This window comes from Conger conger, chromosome 3 (genome assembly GCF_963514075.1).
Source record: "Conger conger chromosome 3, fConCon1.1, whole genome shotgun sequence".
NCBI classification, from domain to species: Eukaryota; Metazoa; Chordata; class Actinopteri; order Anguilliformes; family Congridae; genus Conger; species Conger conger.
Window position 1 is genome coordinate 1,559,499 of NC_083762.1, and position 11,533 is coordinate 1,571,031.

The window sequence follows — 11,533 nt, forward strand, 5'->3', positions numbered from 1 at the left end:
AGATAAGCTGGGGAATATACCCTTACAATTTTGTACTATCTTGTTCTTGTTTATCATACGGAATGGAGGGGGAACCGTGGCCAAGTTGCTTGACTTGGACCCAGAAGGTTGGTGCTTCAAACCCCAGCACAATAAGATGTGCAAGCAAGGACCATCACCCAACTTTGCTCAAGGGGGGATTGGTCCCTGCTCAGTCAAATTAACTGTCACTTTGATAAAAGCATCAGCTAAATTATTGTAATGTAATGAATGAGAGTACTTGTATTCACATTCATATTGGGCTGCCTGTAGCATAGTAGTTAAGGTAAATGACTGGGACAGGCTAGGTTGGTGGGTCGAATCCCAGTGTAGCCACAATAAGATCCACACAGCCGTTGGGCCCTTGAGCAAGGCCCTTAACCCTGCATTGCTCCAGGGGGAGGATTGTCTCCTGCTTAGTCTAATGAACTGTACATCGCTCAGGATAAGAGCGTTGGCCAAAATGCCAATAATGTAATGTAATGTACTTGAGGTACATTCAGAACCATTAAGTATATAGATTTTTTATTTTTTTTTACTAATAAAATAAAAATGAATGAATTTTGAATTTGAATGAATTTTAGGAAGATATCACCAGCATTGTAACTTCGTGAAAAGCCCATTTACTGTAATCCAGTTCCCCATTTTGGGCCATTCCAAGGGCACAACCTCCAGAACAAATGTGGGGGGTGATTCCATTTCAAAATTCCCTTCAGAACACCTGCCACTGACCAAAACAAATATCCAGAAAGACATAATAGCCTTTCAGTGGCTTTGCAGAGCGTTTCAAATGTCTCCATGATTCCCGAATACATTTTCATCTCAATCAAAAATGAGCAAACTTCTATAATTAGTTGCCAATCAGGTGAGATCACTGCAGGAAATACTTTCAGTTAAGTCTGGCTAACCACTCAATTTCTGTAGTTTGAGGCAAAATAATGGTTCTATTTTCAGCTGCTGACAGGATTTACAGTAGTCCGACCCATCAGAACCCATCAGTACACAACCTTTGGGTCAGAAACTGCCCAGCAGAGCCTTGCAGCAGGGATAGCCAATCCGGCCATCAAACGCAGATCCAGCCCTGGAGAAAACCTTTAGTGTAGAGAAATACTCAGCGTCCAGACAGAGGGTAGAAATTGGAGGAAAACCAGCGGTTGAGAGCACACCTGAACACAAGTTGCTGACTGAATTAACCTTTGAATGGATTTCTTTTTAATCCAGGACTGATCTCAATCTGCACCTGTGAAACCAGCTTCGACCGTACCAACAAATAAATACAAGACACAGGTGTGGAGTTTTTACAGTCTTTTATTGTTAACAAATAAGGTTGTTTTCACTCCTGCATCTTCTCGATGGTCTCCTCCTTGTACTTGCCCTTGTCCTTCCCGTCCTGTCGCGACTTGGCCTTGCGTTCCAGAATCTTCTTCCGGTCCTTATCCAGCTTCAGCCTCGTGATCACCACCTGCGGGACGCAGAGACGCGGTCAACATTCACGCAACATCGTCAAACTTAACCGTCAAAAACCCCCCTTCAGCCTGATAGATCAACAGCTTTTACTCAACCAGGCAAACCCCTGCTCCCCAGCAGGGATTACAACTCCAAAACATCCTGCCTGAAGATCTTTGATGCCAATACGTCCATCCGCAGAAGGTTAAAAGATGCATTAATATAGGTAATGGAGTGACTTTTGAACACAAATCAACAAGGACCTTTGATACAGGATTACTCATCGGTCTGCACTCCTGGGATTCAGCTGATGACAAACTGCTACTTCAGTCACACAGTGAAGATGTTCACTGGAAACCAGTGGATGCAGATCTACAATAGCTTCCCATTCTGAAAAAAAAGCCCATTCTGAATAAATGTTCACACTACTTGCGCTAGTTCTAAAATGACCACTCCCCTGAGAGATGGAGAGAACAGCCCGTTTCCACATCTTTGCGTGACATTTTCACGTGATGCCAGATGAAAGTAAAATTAATTTACTACAGAGCACATCTTGACAAGACGGGAAACTAAATCAGAGGCTTGTGCCTGTAAAAATAACATTATCCCAATTAGCTCCTTGTCCCAAGGCCACAGCCTGAAGCCAAAACTGTGGATGAAGGGTTTACAACATATGAAGCTCGAAACTCCTGCGATTTGTCAATTAGCAATGCACACGATTAAAGTACTCCATAAATGGGTTAAAGATTCCAAATAACATGTTTAGACAACGATACACCACCGATCCCTTTCAGAATGTTTGCAGAACACACACCCCTGGATTCTGCTCACTATCGATAAAACCCCCAGAGAGAAGCAAGAACGACACGCCAGGGAAATCTCCCACAAAGCAGGTGAGGAGCCGGGGAACTGCTGGTGCACAGCCGGCTCTAGAACACAGCCTGGGCACCTGCACACAGGTGTACTACAGTACCTGCACACAGGTGCACTACAGTACCTGCACACAGGTGCACTACAGTACCTGCACACAGGTGCACTACAGTACCTGCACACAGGTGCACTACAGTACCTGCACACAGGTGCACTACAGTACCTGCACACAGGTGCACTACAGTACCTGCACACAGGTGCACCACAGTACCTGCACACAGGTGCACCACAGTACCTGCACACAGGTGCACCACAGTACCTGCACACAGGTGCACTACAGTACCTGCACACAGGTGCACTACAGTACCTGCACACAGGTGTACTACAGTACCTGCACACAGGTGCACTACAGTACCTGCACACAGGTGCACCACAGTACCTGCTTCAACACACAGCTCTTCAGAGGAGGAACACTATTCTCCCACTCCCAGCAGCCAAACTAATCTAAACTCAGGATTCTACTCGAGGGGAACTCTGGAAGAGCCCCTTTTCATCCAGGGAGTTAATCCATGCGGCAGTGCCCAGGTTACGCAACCTCACCAGGTGTGTGTGTGTGTGTGTGTGTGTGTGTGTGTGTGGCTGTGAGAATACATTCTAATCAGTGTAATATTAGTATTTGTCCATAAAACTAAATCACATGTAAGCAACGAATCAGCTAGCAGGCATTGTTAGAGCCAAGTCACATCTATTTGTATTAAAAAGGCGTTGGTGACGAACTAAATGGAACGTTAATTTAAAATTATTTAACAGCAACAGTTTGCTGCAAACATTGTTCAGCACAAACGTTTGCCGCCTAGAACGCATGTCTGGGTAGATCCTGTCCTCAACAGAGAAATTAACACACATTCATTACATTACAGGTATTTAGCAGACACTTATCTAGAAGAACATGCTAATTATTTGTTAAACATACTACCCATCCACACGGAAGTAATTCAGGTTAAGAGGGTAAATATTTTACATTGTCCTTAAAACAACGCAGTTCGGTGTTTTCCCTAAAGGATACTCTTTCCATCACCACTCTCCACCTATTAGAGATCTACAGAGCGCAGTGTAGAGTACAGAGCAGGGCGCAGTGTAGAGTACAGAGCAGGGCGCAGTGTAGAGTACAGAGCAGGGCGCAGTGTAGTGTACTGGATGCCCTTACCTTGCTGGGGTGGATCCCCACGTGCACGGTGGTCCCGTTGGCCTTCTCACGCTGCACGCGCTCAATGTAGATGACGTACTTCTTCCTGTACACCTGGACAACTTTGCCGATCTGCTGTCCCTTGTAGTGGCCACGGACCACCTGAAAAACCAACGGGCCACCGTCAGGTTACCCACAATCCCCCAGCGGCCTCTACCGCCATCACAAACGAGCCGCTTCCACTAACCCGGCAGGAGAGAGGGTCAAAGCATTCTGCTTTTTAGAGCAGAATCCCACACTCTATAGTCGCATTAATACAGCCCTTAATACAGGCGGTTCCGGGGGGGGGAAGGGGGAGGCGGTTCCGGGGGGGGAAGGGGGAGGCGGTTCCGGGGGGGGAAGGGGGGGCGGTTCCGGGGGGGGAACGGGAGGCGGTTCCGGGGGGAACGGGAGGCGGTTCCGGGGGGAACGGGGAGCGGTTCCGGGGGGGAACGGGGAGCGGTTCCGGGGGGGAACGGGGAGCGGTTCCGGGGGGGAACGGGGAGCGGTTCCGGGGGGGAACGGGGAGCGGTTCCGGGGGGGAACGGGGAGCGGTTCCGGGGGGGAACGGGGAGCGGTTCCGGGGGGGAACGGGGAGCGGTTCCGGGGGGGAACGGGGAGCGGTTCCGGGGGGGAACGGGGAGCGGTTCGGGGGGGAACGGGGAGCGGTTCGGGGGGGAACGGGGAGCGCAGGGCTCACCTGGACCTCGTCGTCCTTGCGGATGGGCATGGACCTCACGTTGTACTTCTGCCGCAGCTCCTTGGAGAGCGGGGAGGACATGATCTTCCTGCGGATGTGAGACGGGGCGTTGAAGTGCCTCTTGCGGTTCTTGCGCCGGGACGACGTGACAAACGGATTCAGCTTCATGATGGCTGAGGGCGAGGCCAACAGGAGGGGAGTTAGAGGATTTGAGCAAACGGTATTTATATAGCGCCTTTATCCAAAGCGCTGTACAATTGATGCTTCTCATTCACACACTCATACACACCAGTGGTGATTTGCTGCCATGCAAGGCACCAACCAGCTCGTCAGGAGCCAATGTCGCCAGACACTCATCCAGACAAACTGACAGTAAACCATATTTTACAACCATTTACACAGCTAGATATTTACCTGAAGCACTTCAAGTTAAGTACATTGAGCTACAAAACTCAAAAGCATTGATCCACCTGTGAATAGACACCTACAGCCTTAAGACACCAGGTTCCTCAACTATAATGCTAACGGTACAACTGCCACCCAGGCACAGCTCAGCACCACGCTCACAAACGGCTCAAATGTGTAAAGAATAGAACACTGTTAACTAGTAGTGTTTTCACACTATGGCAGCTAACAAACTGTCTAACTGAAGGTTTGTGAGTAAGTCTTTAAGCGGCACTGAAGCCAACGAGATTCCATCCGTGTGTTCAACCATAGAAAACCGGACAACTAGCTACCAACACCTGACCATAGCACTGAATATGGTAAAATACACAAACACATTGGGGTACTTTTCATATTGGTCTACGAAAACAATACACACCAAGGAACTATGACTACTACTTGCAACGTGCCTAGGTAGCTGACGAACTGCCATTTTACACTGTCTAGAGTTAACGTTAGTTTACATTAGCCAGCTAACGTTAGCTAAAAAGCGTTTGGGTTTACTCCTGCAACAGAAAAGCTCCGAGTTGTAAATTACATTGTGGTAATTTAACAGCATAAGAACGACCCGCGTAGCATATAGTGCTTTTATTGGCGACCTAGCGTTATATTTCCCATATAAGCCCATGCTTTCACTCGACACTTGAGTGATGTTACCACACAGGCCGACAGAGTCCTGCTTGTGCGATTAATCTGAGGTTTCAAAGATTAACATGCGTGAAATGGTGTCAGTCAGACAATAAGCAATGCCTTCGTTAACGAAACCATTGTAAACCAGTTCATTATTATATGACTGAAATAAGGATGGATGGCGATATATTAGTGCTTCTTATTTGCCAGCAGATCTTACCCTGCCGATCGTTCCACAATGGCCGCCGGAAAAGAGAGTTTCCATGTACTTCCGCTCACACTAGTCGACATCAAGTTCTCGCGAGAAGACACCGAAGTCTCGCCCCCTGATTGTGGCGCAAGTATTTCGATCGACTCTGAGGCAGTTAAAGTATCTCTGACTCAGTTAGACACAGCATTGAGGTAGGCCTACATAAAGTAACAAACGATTTTCCACAGTTCATTTGAGGTTATCTGAACTAAATTGTTAGAGGCTATGCGACAAATAGTGAATGATGTCATCATAACGGACAGCGAAGCAAGAGAACATTGAAGTAGACGGGCAAAGTGTAACTCAACCAATAAAAGCGCTATTTGCGAGAACTGGTCAAAACACTATTTTAGTGAAGCCTTAATCCACCAAGGGGCTTGTTTCTAGTCTGTTCTTTTTTATATGCTGTAATTGCTATAATTTGTTATGAACTTCTAAAAAAAAAAGAAGAGTTAAAACAGTAGCTAATTACACCTGTACAAACCGTAGGCTGTAGCCTAAAACGAGCCTATGGAATAAAATTACATGACATTATTGGCATTTGGCAGACGCTCTTATCCAGAGCGACCTACAGTTGATTAGACTAAGCAGGGGACAATCCTCCCCTGGAGCAATGCAGGGTTAAGGGCCTTGCTCAAGGGCCCAACGGCTGTGCGGATCTTATTGTGGCTACACCGGGGCTTGAACCACCGACCTTGTACGTCCCAGTCATCTACCTTAACCACTACGCTACAGGCCGCCCCAAAATATAATGTAAATGTCGTTCAATGTAAAGTGTAGGCCTACTCCACAGATCGCCGTCCTTTTAGTGCGTGTCATTGCGATTTGGTTATTCATACTGCGACAGTTTATCCGTTTCTATGTCAATTATTATTGTCTCCAAGCAGTATGTTCTGCAACATGTAAAAGAGCGCTATTGGCTATACTAGTTTTATTGGTACACGATTACCGTGTAGATTTAATGCCACTTAGTCTTAATGCCATTTTAATGTATTATGCACTCATTTTCGCAGTAATGGATAAAACGTGCAATACCTGGACTTCTTCATGTAGAAGTTGGGTAAAAGTAGGAGGCTTTTCAGTTCAGCTATACAGGCTGTGCTTTTAATTGTATGGGGTCGCTTTGTCTAACGACTTTGTCGAGCATTTGCTCAATGAAAGTACGCTGCAGAATGTTGTGCGGCGGCATTTTCTGTGGTCACCTGGTTCCGAGGGTAGAGGCTTTCTTCGGAAGTTTTGAAAAAAGTACAGAACATGAAAAGACGCCATTTCAAAGACCTGACCCTTGAGCAGGTGCGCTTTTACAGCGCCGAGTCAACAGTTTCATTCAGGCACGGCTTTCGCATTGAAAAGGGTGACACAGACACAAACTCGGGATGGATTACGGAGATACAACAGACGTTTTGCTTTGTGATTTCATCTGAAAGGGCGTTTCCTGCGATGTGTTTACCTCGGTGAATCGTTATTGTCTGCGCAGCCCATATGGTGGGTTTAGATTGAACTCAAAAGGGACTATTCAAAAAGAAGGAAAATGAACCTTAACCAGACATCTATAAAACAACACAAAGGCCACGCTCAGCAAACCGGATCCAAAGCAATTATGAGATTAAGCTTCTTGCAAACAAAGTGTAAATAAATTGTAATATATCCTCGTAATATAGGTATCTATGTGTCATACGGTATTTAACCGTTGTCAAATAAGCAATTAAGCTACAAATTTCGAGCCTATTTGAAAAAGTTGTCCAGACACTCACAATCAAACATCCACGTTTCAGCATGTCAAAACACAGCAGTATAGCAGGATGTTGTTTGTGAATTTCATTGTAATAGACTACAAAACATAAAAAAAAATGGCTTACATATTTCATAACATAATAATTGCAAGTGTTATGGTGGTTATCTGTAGCCATTTACTCTGGCTTGTTTACCCGGTATGAAAATGTTCCAAGCTGCTCCCCGTGGATCAATGAATAGGCGACGTGATAAAACAAAGCCGGACCCGCAAAGGGAAGGATAAAGACAGTCATCTCGTGCAAAGTTTCTGAGACGCACTGCGCGTAGAGGTTTGCCTGTCGACGCTCACGTGGTCGGTTCCATTATATTTCGTTATTTCTCCTCGTCTTTGATGCTCGGTCGCCTGCAGCTGAAGATCGTTTTTATAGCACCGTCTCCAGACGTGCGCTGTCAGACACGCGCAGACGTAGAGTGATCGAGTCAACGTTTAATTTCCCCATATTTCAGGGTGGAAAGGCAAACTAACTTGTTTAAAGGGTGGGTAAAATACAGTATAATTTACAGGACAATTCTCACCGTGTGACTATGGTCTGCTTGTGCAAACACCGGGTAAGTGTACCTTACTCAAAATTACAACAAAGTGGATTGTTTCTATTTTTATTCCACTTCTAATGTTATATACTAGCAGTGATACCATAGTAATTTTATTACAATGATTCATAACAATAGCTTGATAATAATGATTAATTATGATTAATTAACAATTATTGTCTTTTTATTTTTAATATTCTTCGTATTGTTATTGTTGATATCATTATTAATAATAATACTAATATTAATAATATTAGCTTTATTATGCCTGTTGTTATTAGTTACTCAGTAACAGGTCTCTCTTGAAAAAGAGATCTTGATCTCACTGAGACTACCTGTTTAAATAAAGGAATAATAATAATAATAATAATAATAATAATAATAATAATAAATGAAAGGTGCATTTTTCGTCTATTGCAAAGCCCGAAATATTTTCTCTCCAGCTCTATATATCCGCATAACTGTAAAATGTATTTGACTTTGTTTTATTCCAGGTGTTTGTTCCATTGATGATTTACGTGATGGTGCTCCTCGCGCTGGCGGAACAGAAGGAGAGGCGGAAAGACGGGAAAGGCGGGAGGCGAAAACAGGGCCGGACCAATAACAGAATCCTGCAACAAAACTCCACTTTACAGAACAGCTCGCCCGATCCTATACTGGGAGGCGTGGATGGCGGCGACCCCCAGGTGGTCTGGGAGGAGGACTTTGAGAAGAGCATCGAAGAAATGGTGAAGCAAGTGAGGAATAACACGGCGCTCTCCAAGAACAAGTGCGTGGTGGACCGGCAGCTGTGGATGTCCAACACCCGGAGCCTGTCTCCGTGGTCTTACAGGTGAGTCTCCAGGCCTCGTGTTGTCCGACAGACAGCAAGAAAACGGGCCAAACTACAGATACATCCACACACCCTAGCCATCTCTGATCAACCAAATGTCTGATCAACCAAGTTAATTTCTCCTATTCAACTTTTCAACTTCCCCCACTATGATGCGTATTCACCAGCCAGCCCCTCAAGCGTATTCTACTAGTTATAGATGTGATGCTTTAACCTGTGGAAGAACCGCCCTGGATTAAAAGCGTCCGCCAAATTACTCAAATATAAAATGTAAATGTAAAGATTACCAAAACGACGTTGGCTACTTTTCATTCGGTGAACATTTACAAATACAAACTAAAAGTATTGAATAATGAATACTACCGTTACTCCGGCATAAGCCGATTATGTTCACATTCTCTTGTTATAGCTATTGGAATATTGTCATGCAATTTTCCCTCGGCACGCGCAGGATCAACCACGACGAGAACCGCATTCCCGTGGACATCCCGGAAGCGAAGTGCTCGTGCGTGGGCTGCATCAACCCCTTCACCATGCAGGAGGACCGCACCATGTCCAGCGTGCTCATCTACACCAAGATCCCCGTGCGCCGGCGCCTGTGCGACCGGATGTCCAAGAAGCCGCGCAAGAAGAAGAAGTGCGTGCCGCTGTACAGGACGGTGGTGGAGAGCATCGCCGTGGGCTGCACGTGCATCGTGTGACACCGGCAGCGACCGGCCCCTCTCATCGTCCTCCTGCAACGTCGTTTTGTTACCCATTAATTCGTACCCCGGTAAACTAATTGACATGTCTGTGTCCGTGTGTTTGTAAGATTGTAATTACGTTTTTCGTTGCTCTTTATTTGGCTAAAACTGCTGTAACCTTACTGATAATTCCATCAGCTACAAACGAGGAATTCGTGTTGATAGTGCTGTTTGTTGACCAAGTATTGCCTGTATGTGATTATGAAACTGAAAGACAGAAATTAATTGTGCAGCACCTCCTCATTCTCTAACGCTACCCGTGAATAAGTGTACATAGCATGTTTCAGTTACAATAATATTCTTTGTAAATGTAAAGAAAACAAAACCAATATTTCTGTTGATCTCTGTGTCTCTACCTGGAGAAACACACACCTGTGCTGAGACACACCTGTGCTGAGAGCAGAGAGCCATGGGCTGACTGAAAGTGGTGCAGATGTAAAAATGTTGTTCCAGAGTTTCACAATAAAAGCACAAACCCTAAACCGTCATATAACTGTTCTCTCCATTTTGTGCGAGTTGACTCCTCTCTGGAGGAAGTGGAACTGAGACCATGGTCTCTCTTTCAGGGGAGCCCTGTTGGCGGTCAGTTACAAAATTTACAAAAACTAAGTTACAACTTATTCACAGATATAGCAAATATACAAATAAATAGAATATAATACTGCTACCCACAAAGAACCTCTTCTTTAACAATAACAATAACAACCAAATCTGGTGTATTCATATCAATTCAGTTAAGCATAGGATATAAGAATCTCAGAGGTCTCAATAACCCATAATCAGTAGTAAGTTTATTGTTATTGAAGCAAGCCCAACAATGCAGGGTTTTCATCCGCCTTTCCGGATCCAGGCATCCCCACCCAGGCTCAGACATCCAGGGCGGAGACCCTCATAAGATGAAAAGTGTTACTAAATATTTCCCCAAATCTATGTAGTGTCGTGAGCAGTAGAAGCAGTCAGCCTGTAGCCTTGTGGTTAAGGTTCATGACTGGGACCCACAAGGTTAGTGGTTTAAGCCCCGGTCTAGCCGCAATCAGGTCTGCACAGCTGTTTTGTCAAACAATACTCAAAAGGGTGACACAGACTGTGGAGTCAGTGCAGTCAGATGGCATTGCTGAGCCTCTTTTTTCATTGGACAGCTGAACTGGACCTCGTTTTTGATTGGACAGAGCCCAGCTGAGAGACAGTGGTTAGCATGTTAGAATGTTAGAAATCTCTTCCACACCAAGCAGTTCAGAAAGACTAATTCTGTGATTTAGCAGGATTTATACCTTCCCTTGTTAGAGGGAACAGTCCAGAATGTGACGGATCACAATGCATAAACCCACTCAAACCCATTTATTACCTGTGACCAGATGTCCACAAGATTTAATTATCGCCACTCCACTAATTTAGGCAATAAAGATCGCACACAAAAGTGTTCAGTATAGATAGTCCTATCTTTATGACATGCTTTAATGGAAAATAATAATAGACTTCATAGTCACATCTGTTGAGTTCACAAGAGTATGAGTAAGTGTGTGGTCTTCTCAGAAACAGTAAATATACAGGGGTACTTTCTGTCAATCCCTGGCCATGTGATACTATGAATATCATTTTATGCCTGCATTAAAGGGCCAATTGTGTTGACAATTATTTACATGTGATGTGAACATGGACATGTTACTTGAAGGATTAAGAATATTTTTTCATCACAGAAGAAAGTCCTTTTTTTCAATGCACAAAGTCATTCTGGTTTCATCACTGAGTTTTCTTTTACATCGGTTCATATTCACATAATGTTCATTAGGCATTCATGAATTGCTCATGTTCATGAAATATTGGTAAAAGGCCAAGGCACAATATCCAGTTTGATGCCAAACTAAATATGGGTACTTTGGTCTGTTTCATTTCAAGTGTCGTTCTAAGTCGTAACATGAATGATATTTCAGGTCAGGTCTTGTCGGTTAAGCCAGATTGGTATGAAAGTATCAAGAGCTCAGTGTTCCTGTTTGCTAGCGACCAAGTCATCCTTTGAAGTTCCCTTTGAAACTATTTGAAATTATTTGAG

At 44.6% G+C, this 11,533-nt stretch overlaps 2 protein-coding genes across 4 annotated transcripts; one reads left to right on the forward strand and one right to left on the reverse strand.

Moving 5' to 3' along the window:
* Positions 1 to 1,308: 1,308 nt before the first annotated feature.
* rpl26 (ribosomal protein L26) lies at positions 1,309 to 5,681 on the reverse strand. Its single transcript, XM_061236858.1, has 4 exons — positions 5,554 to 5,681; positions 4,260 to 4,432; positions 3,542 to 3,682; positions 1,309 to 1,480 (listed from the first exon to the last, which is right to left on the reverse strand). Exons 2-4 carry the CDS (start codon positions 4,425 to 4,427, stop codon positions 1,352 to 1,354), a joined length of 438 nt encoding a protein of 145 aa, XP_061092842.1. The 5' UTR covers positions 4,428 to 4,432; positions 5,554 to 5,681; the 3' UTR covers positions 1,309 to 1,351.
* LOC133125123 (interleukin-17B-like) lies at positions 4,256 to 9,859 on the forward strand. Of its 3 annotated transcripts, none has more exons than XM_061236855.1 (3): positions 4,256 to 4,479; positions 8,403 to 8,740; positions 9,192 to 9,859. In XM_061236855.1, the coding sequence occupies exons 1-3, from the start codon at positions 4,426 to 4,428 to the stop codon at positions 9,439 to 9,441; spliced, it is 642 nt and encodes a 213-aa protein (XP_061092839.1). In that variant the 5' UTR covers positions 4,256 to 4,425; the 3' UTR covers positions 9,442 to 9,859. The 3 variants fall into 3 exon arrangements, with proteins under 3 accessions (XP_061092839.1, XP_061092841.1, XP_061092840.1); XM_061236857.1 differs by lacking the exon at positions 4,256 to 4,479 and adding an exon at positions 5,639 to 5,735; XM_061236856.1 differs by lacking the exon at positions 4,256 to 4,479 and adding an exon at positions 7,828 to 7,926.
* The last annotated feature ends 1,674 nt before the right edge of the window (positions 9,860 to 11,533 follow it).

Excerpts from the sequence above, each read along its gene's own strand:
- rpl26 (XM_061236858.1), bottom strand. The coding sequence starts at position 4,427 with ATGAAGCTGAATCCGTTTGTCACGTCGTCCCGGCGCAAGAACCGCAAG. Across the intron at positions 3,683-4,259 it reads GCAAGGACGACGAGGTCCAG|GTGGTCCGTGGCCACTACAA; the intron begins GTGAGCCCTGCG and ends TTGGTTTTTCAG. Across the intron at positions 1,481-3,541 it reads TGGGGATCCACCCCAGCAAG|GTGGTGATCACGAGGCTGAA; the intron begins GTAAGGGCATCC and ends TGCGTCCCGCAG.
- LOC133125123 (XM_061236855.1), top strand. The coding sequence starts at position 4,426 with ATGATGGCTGAGGGCGAGGCCAACAGGAGGGGAGTTAGAGGATTTGAG. Across the intron at positions 4,480-8,402 it reads TTAGAGGATTTGAGCAAACG|GTGTTTGTTCCATTGATGAT; the intron begins GTATTTATATAG and ends GTTTTATTCCAG. Across the intron at positions 8,741-9,191 it reads CTGTCTCCGTGGTCTTACAG|GATCAACCACGACGAGAACC; the intron begins GTGAGTCTCCAG and ends CGGCACGCGCAG.